At 44.5% G+C, this 15493-nt stretch overlaps 1 protein-coding gene across 1 annotated transcript in view; it reads right to left on the bottom strand.

Annotated features, from left to right (window-relative positions):
* LOC137432328 (CUGBP Elav-like family member 1) overlaps positions 1-15493 on the bottom strand; it is a 356059-nt gene that overhangs the window by 26305 nt on the left and 314261 nt on the right. Inside the window, exons 7-8 of the mRNA XM_078783095.1 lie at positions 7365-7523; positions 4019-4094 (exon numbers count right to left, since the gene is read on the bottom strand). Coding sequence (XP_078639221.1) covers positions 4019-4094; positions 7365-7523 — 235 coding nt within the window. The remainder of the gene's footprint in view (positions 1-4018; positions 4095-7364; positions 7524-15493) is intronic.

Raw genomic sequence — 15493 nt, 5'->3', positions numbered from 1 at the left:
GCCCTTCCTCGCTTCCACCGCCAAACGAGACGCGGCTCTCTCCTCCCCCGAAGAGCACCACAGTCAACAACACCCCCTCCTCCGATGTTGCCAAACTTCCAAAGCTCAGGCACGTCTCCTCACCAGCGCACCCGAGACAACAGCGCCCACTCGAGCCGAGAGCCAGAACGAGAGAAAATCCAACCACCTCCAACAAACATCAGGACCAGAAGAGAATACAACCGCCTTCAACAAATGCCAGCACCAGGAGAGACAAAGATGACGAGACCGATTAATTTTGCTCCCCGAGCTCTCGAATGTTCCACTGCTGACGTCACACTCTGTCCAATCACCGAGCTCTGTTCATCACTCCAGAGCTCCTTACCAGTCACTAAGCTTGGGGCGTGGCCTGTCAATTCCGGTCCTCTGGGGCGGAGCCTAGCCGTCCTTCAAGAATGTTTAGATGATGTCGGGATTTACTCTCAGATTGGCAAATGTGCCGTTTCTGTCGGCCCTGACGGCGTGGTTGGCTAATGGAGCCCATCACCTGGCCAGCTGAGTTTTAAAAGAAGAACAACAACAACAGGCATTTTTAGGCCATTTTCCCTGCAAGAGCGGGGGTTAGCCTTGCGGTCCCCATGACAATCTTCTCCATTTTGCCCTATTTTCTGCATCTCCCCTTGTTAACCCCCTTGCCCGCATTTCTTCTTTGACCATCTTTAGCCAAGTCTTTCTCGGTCTTCCCCGTCCTGCACTTCCTTCTACATTCATTTCCATCACTCTTCTCAACCAGTCACTTTCATCCTTCCTCAACACATGCCCAAACCATCTCAAACTGTTTCTCTTCACAGCATCCATCACAGGCTCTATTCCCAACATCTTTCGCAATTCATCATTTGTCCTCCTCTCTCTCAACGATACTCCACACATCCACCGAACCATTCGCATTTCCACCCTTTCCAGCCTTCGTTGCTGCTCTATGTTCATTACCCATGTCTCGCTCCCATAAATCATAACACTTCTCACACATGCAGCATACACCTTTCCCTTCAGCTTCAACGACACTCCCCTCCTCGTCAGCACGCCACTCAGTTCCCGAAACTTCTTCCATGCACATCTCACTCTAGCAACTGTTGCCGAGTCTGATCCACCTTCTCCATTCAGCATGTCTCCTGGGTAACAAAATGTTTTCACACCTTCCACCTTCATGCCGTCTCCAAGATCCAACTCAACATTTCCTCCATCTGCAGCTCCCTCTGTGCACACCTTACACTTGAATGTAGCTGCCACACTGGTTAATGACCCTCTCAAATCACTACATTTTTGATGAACCCACTCAGCGCGCATTGTACATTGAATGGAATTCACTCCGACACCCTTCCTGTACACAGCACACGGCCACTTCCCAGTTGTTTCCACCTCACCACATGCTTTACCACTTGCCATCACCTTCGTTTTTCCGATATTCACCTTCAGACCTTTTGTCTCCATACATTCCTTCCACTTGTTCATCTTCTCCTTCAGTCCATCCATACTTTCTGCAATCAACACCAGATCATCTGCATACAACAACTCCCACGGTAAACCCTCCTTTACATTCTGAGCCAGCACCTCCATCACAGCTACAAATAGTAGTGGACTTAGTACCGACCACTGATGCACTCCCACCTTCACCTCAAACTCACCACTGTTCCCGTCCTTCGTCCTTACAGCTGTGCGCGCTCTTTTGTACATTGCCATCACGACTCTGATCAACCATTCCTCCACTTCTAACTTCCTCAATGCCCATGTCAATACTTCGCGTGGAACCCTATCGAATGCTTTCTCCAGATCAACAAACCCAAGAAACAACTTCTTCCTCTTCTCCATGTACTTCTCCTGCAACTGCCTCACAATAAAATGCGCGTCAGTCGTTCCTCTTCCTGGAATAAATCCAAACTGCATTTCGTCAATCTTCACTTTCTTCCTTATCCTCCTCTCCAACACCCTTTCCAATACCTTCCTTCCATGCTCCAATAACTTTATCGCTCGATACGAGCCACAGTCCAGAGGGTCACCTTTCCCCTTGTATAGAGGGACGAGGGTACTCAGTTCCCAATCCACTGGAATGCGGCCTTCTTTCACCACCAGATTGCAGATCTCTGTCATTCTCTTCACACCCCAATTTCCCGCTGCCTTCAACATATCTCCCACAACTCCCACCGGCCATCCCGCTTTTATACTCTTCATTGCTTTTATCGCTTCCTCAACTTCCTTCTCGGCTATCGTCTCTGCCGGTCCTAAAACTGGGTTACTCTCTATGTTGCCATCCCATTCATTCTCTGCATTCAACAGTATTTCCATATATCTCTTCCATCTTCCTTTAATTCCATCTGGGTCCACAACGATTTGTCCCACTTCATCCTTCAAGCAACTCACCCCCATCACATCACACCTCTCTTTCGCTATCTGCTTTGCAATCCTGAATACCGCTCTCTGACCCTCTTCCAAATCCAAGCGTTCTCCGAACATTTTCCTCCATGCCTCCTGCGCCTTTGCTTCCTCTTTCTTTGCAGCCTTCTTGGCTGTCTTATAACTTTCATGCTCTGCCTTTTCTGCCCCCGTACCCTTCGCCTTCTGCCACTCCTTGAACTTCTTCCTCTTCTCCTCAATCTTCTTTCCAACTTCTTCTGAGTTTTATAAAAAATCACAGGGAGGCAATACATACTGGGGATTATTAACCACAAGCCCTATAATTAGCACAAAACCATCCTCCTTATGGTGACATGCAAACACTCTTAACCTGAGCATTTACCCTGCTTGTGTACATCGAGATGGCTTCTTCTTCTTCGTGTCACACGGTCCATACTAAAACCTACACATTCCTGACTTTCCTAAGGTATTTATTCACCTACCCCCACAAACATAAAAGTACACAAGACAAATTCCACACATGGATTACTGACTTCCTCTACTCTCGTAGCCAACGTGTGGCTCTCAGTGGAAACCTTTCTTCTCCTCTCCGTCAAGGGTGCAGTACCCCAAGGCAGTGTTCTCAGCCCCATCATATTCCTAATCCTCATCAATGATCTCCTGACTGTCTGGAAAAATCCCCTTCGTCTGGTTGCTGATCACTCCACCATCTGCCGTGATATCCCTCATCCTTCAGACAGGTAGGCTGCAGCCTCTTCCCTCCCTTCAGACCTTGAAAAGATTTACAAGCTGGTCAAACATTGGAATATGTCCTGATAAATGGCACACTCTCACGATCTCTCTCTGAAAGGACCTCTTTCTCTTTCTCTTTCTCTCTTTCTCTCTCTCTCTCTCTCTCTCTCTCTCTCTCTCTCTCTCTCTCTCTCTCTCTCTCTCTCTCCTGTTCCATTTGTCCTGTTGCATCCTGATCCGTTCAGTGTACTAGCACGAACTCTTCCACGAGCCACATCTATGTATACAAAAAACAAAGAAAAATGCAGGATCAGAAGTTATCTCTGTTTTAGAGCTCTATATAGATGATGTTGTAATTTATGCATGTGTAATTCAGCCATTGGCTGCCAGATATGCTTTTAATAAACCATTTTTGGTTTGATTTGACTTGATGGTGCTCGTTGACTCAACTCGGGTTTTGATTAAAGATTGATTGAGAGCAAACTCAGCAATAGCTCGAATGGGACTCAGTAGAGCACATACCTCCGCCAGGCTGAACAGCTTACGGTTTGTATCCCACTGATAGGCCAAGGCCAGATATGCATCAGGACCTGAACCAAAATCGAATCGGTATGTTATTGTCACCTACCCAACTCATCCACCATGTTTGTCCGAATCCGTCCACAACTTTTTGAGATATTGTGCTATACGTATATCGTTTTTGGCCCCATATCCCAATGTTGAAGAATCACTTAAAAAATAATAAATTGTCATATCTGGATCTGGATCTTCACCAAAATCCATTAACTTCGTCCTTGTCACACATCCAACCTGTCCACAATGTTTCGGCCGATTCTGTCCATTAGACAAAACAAAGGAAGATGGAGCACAAATTGAAAAAGGTCCAAGTGGTTACCTCCAATCTGCTGGAGACCATTAAACGTGCTTGGGTTCCCAGCCGTGAGAGCTTGCTGCAAAAGGTGCAAGTAGAGCTGAGAAGTGGATAGAGAGAGGATGACAAGGTGAGCAGCACGAATAAGACAACGCAATAACCTCACCTGCCCAAGCCAAGTATTCTGCCCAAGGCAGTAACCACACTTCAGGGAATAACTCATCATTGCCTTAATGTTTCCGGCATTGTAGTGAGTGGTTGATTGTGTGTGAGGATGGCTCAGCCTGTAGTGAGCAGTAGAAGAGTTTTGAGTGTCCAGCGTTTTCTCTTTATTTTTCTACCTTATCTACCCCTTTCCACTCTCCTCTTCAGAGGCTATAACTACTTGGTGCACATTGCCCGTGTAGGCCGCAATGACCACTTAAGTAGTAGAAAGGTTATCCGTTGGCAATTATGTTGTAGCTGGTGGTGCTTTTTTCATTATTGAGTGAGAAGTCTCCCAATTACAACTTTTTCATCGTGGGTGTAAATGGGAAATGGAAAAGTGTAAACATGGGACGTTGTATCCCCTTTGCCTAGAGATACCAATCAAGTTCCATTCAGATCTTTTTTACTTTCTCTGCATTTTGCAAAAATTTGCAAAGATTGCAAAGTCATGGAATCCATCATTGCTTCAGATATTAAATCTTTCCTCTTCTCCAATGGCTTGATCTCTGATCATCAATTTGGTTTCAGACCAGGTCACTCTACTCTGGACATGCTGCTTCTGCTGTCTCAACAATGGATGGAGGTCCTCAATGCCAAACAAGAAATTAGAGCTGTCTCCCTCGACATATCACGTGCGTTCGATACGGTCTGGCACCCAGCTCTGCTCACCAAACTCTCCTCCTTTGGTATCCATGGAAATCTCCACGCATGGCTAGCGGATTTCCTCTCTAGTCATAGTCAACGTGTGGCCCTGAATTGGTTTCTCTCATCTCCTCTTCCTGTTCAGGCTGGAGTTCCCCAAGGCAGTGTTCTGGGCCCTGTGATTTTTCTGGTCTTCATCAATGATCTCTCTGACTCTCTTGAAAATCCTCTCTATCTCTTTGCTGATGACTCCACTCTCTGCCGTTCCATTCCTCATCCCTCAGATCGGCAGTCTGCAGCCTCCTCACTCTCTGCAGACCTGGACAAAATCAATGATTGGGCAAACAAGTGGAACATGTCTTTCAATCCTGACAAATCTCACACTCTTACGATGGGTCTCACTATCTGCCATGATCTTTCCTGGGAAAACCACATTTCAAATCTGGCCTCCAAAGCCAGTCGCCGACTGGGCATCCTCCGTCGTGTGAAGTCCTTACTTGGCACACCTGAGCTCCTCACCACATAAAAGGCTTTCATCCGCAGCTCAATGGAATACTGCTCTGCCCTCTGGGCTGCTGCTCCTGCCTCACACCTAGCTCGTCTTCACGCAGTTGAAACCAAAGCATTCAGAATCATTGGAATCTCCCGTGATGAAGCTAACTCCAAGGGCCTTTCACTTACTCACCGCAGGCAGGTTGGTGGTCTTTCTGTCTTCTACCGACTCCTCTCCGGCCTTGCTCCTCCAGCTCTCTCTGGGCTCTGTCCCCCAAATATTCCCACAGGTCGCACAAGATCTGCCTGCAACCCTCTTATGGTTAAACTGCCAAAATCAACACTCTCTGCTCACCTTCACTCCTTCATTCCTCTTTTCTCCCGCCTCTGGAACAAACTCCCTCACTCTCTTCAATCCCACTCCTCCCTCCAGGTCTTTAAAACAGCTGTTCACCACCATCTCTTCTCTTCCCCCATCCAAAACCTTGATCTTTTCTACCCCCGCTAATTTCACCCCAAATCCACTTTTTTGAAATACCAACTTCTTTCCTGGAAGTCCTTGGTGTCCTTGTGTTTATACTTCTCCCACCCTCCCCCCCACCCTTCCCATGCCGCCTCCCCCCAAGCCCTCTCCCTCCCACACATTCCCGATGTCCCTGCTCTCAAATGTTGTATTTATGTGCTTCCCCTTCCCTCCCCATCTTGTCTACCGCTCCCATTTTTATATACTTTGTTTGTTTGTCTGTTTGATTTGTTTGTGTGATAAATGTCAGCTCTTTCACGAACCTCGATTATGTATACAAAAAATATATATATATATTTGCTCGTCTTGCCTAAAACCATGTCACATGTCCGTTTATAGTTTGCTGTCTTTTCTCAAAACCTCTCACTCATCTTCATATGCATAGAAAGCTTTTATCCACAGAAATGTGCACAACTCTTATTGCTACAACTGTAATGCCATGGGACGCATTACTGCACGCCCTGGTCATGTCGTCAAATTAAATGAACATGTAATCAAGGCAAAATCTTTCTCTGTGTCTCTCAATGACGAAATCTTCAAAACGTCGTTTGTCTCAGAAGAAGACAGACAAAACTTCTGAATGAGATCTTTTCAATGTGATCTGTAGTGTTTGATCCATTAGTGGTTTAGTGTTAAGAACATGAGAAGGCCTTTGTTGCAAAAGACCAAAATAGTACTTTTCGGGTATTAACCCCTCGTTATTGCTTTGCTTTGACGAAGGGGTTCATCGTCATCGTCATCGTCATGAATATTGATCTTTGTAGGGCTGTTGACCCCATGATGATCATTTTCATGGGTGGGGTTCACAAGGTACATTTATGTAGTACTGCGCCTATTTTAAAATAAACTAGGTGCGGACGAAGAAAAGTATTTTTTTAAAACAGACAAAATAGATTTTAAAAAACAGACAAAATAGATTTTTAAAAACAGGAAAAACGTATAATATGTCTATTTTTAATGGCAGAAAGGCGAAGTAATGTCTGGGGTTAGCGGGGCCCGTACGGCATCCAGTCTAGCTTTAAATGCAGCAATTGATGGTACGAGAACCACAGCAGAAGTGAGGGAATTTCACCGGTTCACAATTCGATGGGAAAAGGCTGAGGAGCGGAAGTTTCTTCACGCTCGTTGCTCTACGATTTTCACGGGGTGATCCACGCCAGGCGTTATGCTGACAAAAGATGAAAAATTGGTTTTGGTGAAGGTTTTCATAACCCTGCACAATCTTAAAGACCTCAATACATCCCCTCGGAGGCACCGGCGCCGCATAGAGAAGAGATTTAGGCGGAAAAGCTTGACGTGGTATGGAAGGGCATGGAGTGCGCCAACCATCCGAGGTATGGAAGGCGTTGGACACGTTTGATTGGACGGGGTTTATAAGTTAGTTGTGCAAGTATGTTAATGGTTATATGGGGAGAGGGAAATGAGAACAGATGGTCACAAAAGAGACAGAAGGAGAGCTGAAAATTAGTTTAATCATTCATCAAGATGTTGCTTCAGTTGGCTTACCGCAATGTACTGCGGCCCGAGGGAGTTGAGTCCAGCTAAGTTTCCCCAGCCTGTGGCAGCATTGAGCTGCTGCATCTGTGCCAACTGCTGCTGCAGCCTCTTCTGCTCCTTGTCCTTTTGTGTATCTGCAAACTTGACCACGAGCGGTGCTGTACAGCCCTGCACAAAGATACCACTGCGGTTACACAGCTACCAGTCTTTTTAAAAGGCTCATGCAAGAGCTTTTACATACTGTATATGACACATAGAGCAAGGACATTTGGAAATACCAATGTACTTTTACAAATTCATTACAAGTGCTCATAGTCAATGGACAAATACAGAATGGTATAAGGAAATGGAATCTGGTTTCCAGTAGCAGGAACAATGTGCTCAAAAGGTAATTCTAAACAAGCAAGAATAATAAGTGGGGGGAATTGCTTTGAAATACATATCCCCTACCGATGTGATATTTTCCAAGTTCAAAAAGGACATAACTGTGAAAAATTGACTAAACGCCCTGAAACTCCAACTTGTTCTGTAACTTATCATAATAAGGCCATGTACAAAGTTTCAGTTGAATCAGTCAAAAGGTTTTGTTTTTTGTTTTTTTTGTATACAAGATCGAGGCTTGTGAAAGACCTAACATCAATCATAAAAAAACAAACAAACAAACAAAACATACAATAAAGGGAGAGGGAGACAAGATGGGGAGAGAGAGGGAAGCACACAAGCACAACAGCAGAGAACAGGGGCAATGGAAGATCCGTGGGAGGGGGGGGGGGGGCTTGGGAGGAGGAGGCATGGGCAGGCGGGGGGGGGGGGGGGTGGAAGAAGGCAGAGAGTCGGAAATGATTTTGCGCGAATGTGGGAAGTCACTCCCTACACCTATCCTACCCTCTCGTACCCAACTGCTCCTGGATACTGTCTTCCTCACTTGAGAAGGTGGAGAGGTCCAGACTACATCAGTGTATGTGTCCTAAAATTTCACAGATTTATCCCATCTCGTCTTCAGTTGTCTTACCCTTCCTCCCGTCCATGGTACACTGAGTCTTGTGGTGAGGCAGTTGCCCTGAAACAACTTGCCTTTGCCTCTTGGAAGGCCAATCCAACTGAAGGCAATCTCAGTTCCTTCCACCAAGCTCAGAACAAGTGTGTGTCTACCCTCAGGAGAGCCAGGAAGCAATATCTCTCTAATCTCAAGAATGAACTCGCAAACCTGTCTCCCTCCTCCAAATCCTGGTGGCGTCTGATCAAATCTGTTTCTGGTGTTTGTTCCCCCTCCATCCCCTCCCTTACCTCAAATGGCTACACAGCTGACACCGCACGTGACAAAGCCGAATGCCTCAACTCGGTGTTTGCCTCAAAATATTGTGTCCCAAACCCATCTCTCTGTACCCACCGCACCCAGTCATACCCAGCTGCTCTTGGACTCTGTGTCCTTCTCTCCTCACGAGGTGGAGAAATTTCTGTCAAACCTCGACTCTGATTCTGCAACTGGACCAGACAGCATCAGGCCACGGGTCCGAAAATCCTGCTCTGCCGCTCTTTCACACCCTCTCTCTGTTCTCTTCACCCTCTCTTTTGCTCAAGGTCATCTGCCATCTGCTTGGAAATCAGCAAACATTACCGCTTTACACAAAAAATGTGCAAAAACAGATCCTTGCAACTACAGACCAATCAGCCTGCTTCCAATTTATCAGCAAAGTCATGGAATCCATTATTGCTTCAGATACAAAATCCTTCCTCTCCTCCAATGGCTTGATCTCTGATCATCAATTTGCATTCAGACCAGGTCACTCTACTCTGGACATGTTGTTTCTGCTGTCTCAACAATGGATGGAGGTCCTCAATGCCAAACAGGAAATCAGAGCTGTCTCACTTGACATATCACGTGCCTTCGATACGGTCTGGCACCCCGCTCTGCTCACCAAACTCTCCTCCTATGGTATCCATGGAAATCTCCACTCATGGCTTGTGGACTTCCTCTCTGGTCGTAGTCAACGTGTGGCCCTGAATGGATTTCTCTCACCTCCCCTTCCTGTTCAGGCTGGAGTTCCCCAAAGCAGTGTTGTGGGCCCTGTGCTTTTTCTGGTCTTCATCAATGACCTCTCTGATTATCTGGAAAATCCTATCACTTTGCTGATGACTCCACTCTCTGCCGCTCCATACCTCATCCCTCAGATCGGCAGTCTGCAGCCTCCTCACTCTCTGCAGACCTGGACAAAATCACAGACTGGTCAAACAAGTGGAACATGTCTTTCAATCCTGACAAATCTCACACTCTTACGATGTCTTTCCGAAAAGACCGTCTGGACAACCCTCCTTTCTACTTTCTCAACAATCCTCTCCAAGAAGTTCTGCCATCTGCTTCTGCAGATATATATATATAGACACACACACAGATTATATATATATTATATATATATATATAGATAGACACACGCACACACACCTCATCGTATAGATAGGAGAATAAATCCAGAAAAATCCAGAAATTCACCTTTGTGAAAGGTAGAAACACGGTAGTAAAGGATATCAAAGATGGTGAAATACCATAAATAAATAAATAAAACACCAGATACACGTCACGGTTAAAACCCAAAAGTTGCACGACGCCAAAAGCAAAAACATAAACCTCAGATCACGTGATATTTTCAACGACAGAAAATAATTAGTAAACTCGTAAATAATGTGAAATAAAAAGAAAATGCTTAGATTTGGCGAAGCAACGAAGCGCTGATCCAATTTCGAACATTATAAAATACTAAATAAGGAATTGAGAAAAAACTCAGGAAAGAAGTGAGATAATGAGAAGGAGGAAGCACATGAAGCTTCGAAAATGATGACAATACATCACAGATGTGTCATGAAATAGCTCTGCGGATTAGAACCTTCACTGAATGAATCACATGTAAATGAGGTACATAGGAATGCTAAATATAGATTTGGACTCGCAGACATGGTTCATGTAAGGTCGGGGGGGGGGGGGGGGTGAAGGAGCACCTCCCACAACTCCCGTCGGCCATTTATCATGTGTTTAAAGAGGATGCATATCTCTCTCTATAAACATTTCTGTAAAAGGTTATAACACAACAAAGATCATGCCAGGTCTCTGGGCGAGACTCACGTTATGTCACTTCGGCTACAGGTACAGCACTTTGGTATCATGGGAGGGAAACGGCGATACGAAACCCCCAAAAATGGGCGCTATTCCCGTATTTACCGACACAGAGGTTCTCCTGCCTGGCGGACATGTGATCACGGCAGCGTGCTTCCTGTTCCAAGCTTTTGTAACCAGACAACTTTGACACGAATCTACACGGTTAAGAAACGAATCAGCATACCGGAATAGCACTCAAATTCCCCAAAATGGCGGAACGTTTTTGTGATGACGAATATACGGAAAGCTCCGTATGGGTCGTTACAAAAATATGGAGTTCAGTGCTATACGGAAGAAGTTTCACCCATGCATAATAAACTAGAACGGCGCCCGGTAGAGGCCATACCTCCACCTGGCTAAACAGTTTACATTTTCTATCCTACTGATAGGCCGGATCTGGATTTGGACCTGAACCAAAATCTAATCGGTTTGTTCTTGTCGCCAAACGAACTCATCCACCAAGTTTCGTCATAAGTCGTCCACAACTTTTTTAGATATCGTGTTATACTGTATAATCGCCTTTCGCCCAATCTCTCAATGGTGAAGAATCACTTAAAAATTATCTGCTCCGGATCCGGATTCAATAATCACCAAAATCTAATCAATGCGTCTTTGTCACACATCCAACATGCCCAGCAAATTTCATCCAAATCCATCCACAACTTTTTCAGATATCCTGTACACAAACAGACAAACAAAACAGACAGACAGGGTGCGAGGAGAGCTCGGCAGGTGAAGTACCAACCGAGAATGAAGGTGTGGAGGTTGAAAGAGGTGACAGTGAGGGAAGCATTAAAAGAGAGGCTGAGCATGGCAGAGGATGTTGTGGTTGAGCTTGAAAGTGGTTGGATGTCAATGAGAGATAGTCTGTTGGGAGCCGTTGGTGAGGTATGTGGATGGACAAAAGGACCACCGAGGCACTCGGAAACATGGTGGTGGGATGTTACTGGGATGTTTGGATTTATGCCAGGAAGAGGAACGACAGACACGCTTTTTATTGTAAGGCAGTTGCAGGAGAAATACATGGAGAAGAGGGGGATGTAGAAATAGGGTTAACAAGGGTAGATGTAGAAAATAGGGCAAAATGGAGAAGATTGTCATGGGGCCCGCAAGGCTAACCCCCGCTCTAGCAGGGAAAATGGCCTTAAAATGCCGGTTGTTGTTGTAGACAGGGTTGAAAACATATAACTTCCGTCCACCTTTGGTGGTGGAGGTAACAGGTGACTTGAGGTGATCTCGGAGTAATATCTATCTATAATTCCACTAATCTCTGTGTGTATGTTTGTTTGTATGTTTGTCTGTGACCGCTGTTTCTCGACAACTACCGGTCCGATATACTTTAAACTTGCGAGGTATATTGCTGGGGACCCGAGGATGTGCCTTTTCAAGGTTTTAAATTAATCGCAGAAGTAGTTACCGAGCTATGTCCAAAAAACGATTCAACCAATCAGAGAGCAGCGAGCTATCACGTGTGCCGAACGTGGCGAACAGACTCTGCCTCGGATGGCACATTTGAGAGCGTATTCATTTATTTCCCGTCGGCAAACTATGTTGCCGTTAAACTATGTTTTAAAACTAATTAAAACTAATTTGCGATTCATCGTAACTGCGATTTGCGACCTTCCGGACAGTCAAATGAGGACGTCACTTCCGGACTTACGTAGCGGCTAGCGGGCGCCATTTGGAGGAGCTGGGAGGACTCAGTCGTGATAGAGTGAGCCTGAGTGAGTATATCAAGACAAGAACAAGATCTAGAAGGAGGTATGTACGGTGCGATTCATATAAAATAATGTTTAGTTATCGTCGATGAGGAATTTGGGGGCCCGATTAACTGCAGCGCCATCCGAGCTGCGGCGTCGGGACGATACATTCATTGTACGGTAACATCACGCACTTACGGGCACGTCCTATATATATAGTACGGGCATGCCCTAGTTTAATATAATAAAGGGAACTGAAAAAATAGATGCAGGAAACTTTTTGTTTTAAACCAGAATGGATGTGACATGACCAGTGAACACAGCTTGAGAGAAGAAAAGAGTTCCGATGGAAGCAAGGCAGGGAGGGGTATTTCACATGGAGAGTGATTAATGCATGTAATGGTCTTGCTGAGAAGGTGTGAGCAGCAGGGACATTATATCCAGTTTAAAATACCATCTATAATAATAAAAGAGAGAGTGTGTGTCAGTGTGTCTCCTCCATGACTCCAAAACCATGAAACCTAGCGGCCAACATCTTTCCATGCATACGAAGGGAACTCCAGGGAAGTGTATGAATGAAAACTGGTTATTTGGGTAAATTTAAACACCCCTTTTAAAGGTAATTAACAGGGTGCTCATCATCAAAAAACAAAAAAGCCTAACGAAGATGGCAGCACGCCATCTTGGTCAGCCCACTGTCACCTCACAGGGGTCTTAAAAGCCACCATGTTGTTTCGGCCTTTTGAGCAATGCTTTGACTTGGAACCAGCCTCAAGGGTTTCTGTATGATAAAGCGCTCACAATTTATTATTTGACTTTCCTCACTCACATCATCGAATGCCTGATCTTCATACCTACAAATTGTTGTATACATTGCTTTTATCGGTGCTGTAGTTTTCAAATTAGGAGCTTGGAGCAATTTTATTCATTATATGATGTGATTTTCCACGATAGACTGTCACAGACTAATTATAGTATATAATCAAAATCTGTCTTCGGATTTGAGGATTGGATCTCGTGGACTAAATAAGTTTCAAAATCTGGAGTGAAATCTGAAAATTTTAAGAAATTAGCGATTTTTATAACTATGGAAGCGTATTTTGAAATGTCAGGTCAATTTTCATCCAATTATGAAGATTAAAATGGTCAGATCAATTTTAAGTAGCACTGATTCGCACTGAATTGTGGTGGCACTGAATGGCACTGAATTTTTATTCAGTGGAAAGTTGAATGAATGATCGTTTTAAGGCCATTTTCCCCGCTAAAGCAGGGGTTAGCGTTGCGGGCCCCATGACAATCATGGTTCCCTGTTTGAGGCAATGTTTTTATGGCCGGATGCCCTTCCTGACGCCAACCCTTAGTCACCTCTTACGATGCGCAGGGATACGGTGTACCTATTCTAAACCGGGGTACACACCGGGAAATTCAGTGGAAAGTTGAATGCACTGAATTTGAATTTGAAATTTTGATTTGAAAATTTAATTTGAATTTTTGAAAAGTGGCACTGAATTTTAAGTGGCCTTTTTCTCCGCTTTGTCCGAGTGCTTAAGCCACTTAGCGAGCACTCCACAAGCTACATGCTAATAGAACACACCCCTGTTTCACCATTCTCTTACCTTTCCATTTGCTTTATTTGTCTTTTTGCTTAAATATTTGTAATGACGTTGTTGTCAACTTTGGGTGATATTCTTTGATGTTTGTTCGTAATGGTACAGTGCTATTTCACGGGCAAAAATTCTACACACAACAAAAAATACACCGCGGTGTTGTGTGGTGCCCCGGTGTCATCTGGGTTTTTATTTTAAAGGGGATCACATTGTTTCCCCTTTTCGTGTGATCTGCTTTTGTTATATTAATACAAGCAAATACCTCACGTCGCTTCAACATAGACGCATATTTTTAAAAACGTCCAATGTCGAATCTGTCTGACCTCTTATTCGGAACACCGCCATGTTGGTTTCTAGCTGGAAACGCAAATAAATAAATAAATAAAAACCGACATTTTCTGAGGTCTGTGGTTTGAGTTTTGGTGTACTTTGTGGCTTGCAATACAAAAATAAACGTGTGTTCCGTTGTCTCAGTTAAATCTGACAAAAGTTTAAAATGTAAGATAAGACAAGTAACCTTAATAGGAAGAGTAATTACTGCCTCAGAGAGTTCCAGTTCCATGATAAGTAGGTACACAGTGTGTCAGCCGCAGTACCAGTCTCATCCCTCAAAGGAAGCCCATGTTATAATATCTTTAAACCTTGGGTGCAGTGATTGGGTCTCGGAGGCCCACAAGGTTTTTTTTGTTGCAAAAACTATGCTGTTCAATTTTTTTTGGGCATGAGCCTCATTTTCACCGACTTTCATGTTGTTTTTTGGGCATGAGCCTCATTTTCACCGACTTTCATGTTGTTACACAAAATTCAGTGACATAAATAAAGAAAAAATTCATTCAGGCTCGTCGGAAAATCTTCATTCTTCACTTATAACCCGAAAATCCGACACGAATGCAGACCTGGGGCCTTCGAGGCCCCGCATAAATGTTGTTGTACTATAGGTTTTCCTGCTCAATTTCATATTTTTTTCAATCCATTTCATAAGTAGAGCGTTCAATTTAATGTGGTATGCGCTCGCCAATGAAAACAAGCATTCAATTTTTTTATATGGTCAACCAAATTCCCACTCCGAGCGTTCAATATTTAAAAATCGTCATTCAAATGTTAATTACGAGCATAAGTCTTCAAGGAGCATCCAAATTCATCCGCAGCTGTTTTCAGCTGTCGTCGGTATCGCTTCGGTCATTCATATTCACGAATGAGCAACCATCTATCTATAATTCCATGAATCTCTGTGTGTATGTGTGTTTGTTTGTTTGTTTGTTTGTCTGTGACCGCTGTTTCTCGACAACCACGGGTCCGATATACTTTAAACTTGCCAGGTATATTGCTGGGGACCCGAGGATGTGCCTTTTCAAGGTTTCATATTAATCGGACAATTACTTACCGAGCTATGTCCAAAAAACGATTCAACCAATCAGAGAGCAGCGAGCTATCGCGTGTGCCGAACGTGGCGAACACACTCTGCCTCGGACGGCACATTTGAGAGCGTATTCATTTATTTCACGTTGGCAAACTATGTTGCCGCTATGTTGGCGTTAAACTATGTTTTAAAACTAATTAAAACCATTTCATGTAAATAGAGGGGGGGGGGGGGGGGGATTGTCACTGTACTCGCAAGCCGTTCGCCGTTCGCTTTGGCGTTGCGAATGGACCAAAACATTTCATGAACCAAACCATTTC

Source organism: Myxine glutinosa, chromosome 8 (genome assembly GCF_964187855.1).
Source record: "Myxine glutinosa chromosome 8, kmMyxGlut1.1, whole genome shotgun sequence".
Taxonomy (NCBI): domain Eukaryota; kingdom Metazoa; phylum Chordata; class Myxini; order Myxiniformes; family Myxinidae; genus Myxine; species Myxine glutinosa.
Note: the sequence above shows the minus strand (reverse complement) of the source record. Positions and strands in the feature narration are given on the sequence as shown.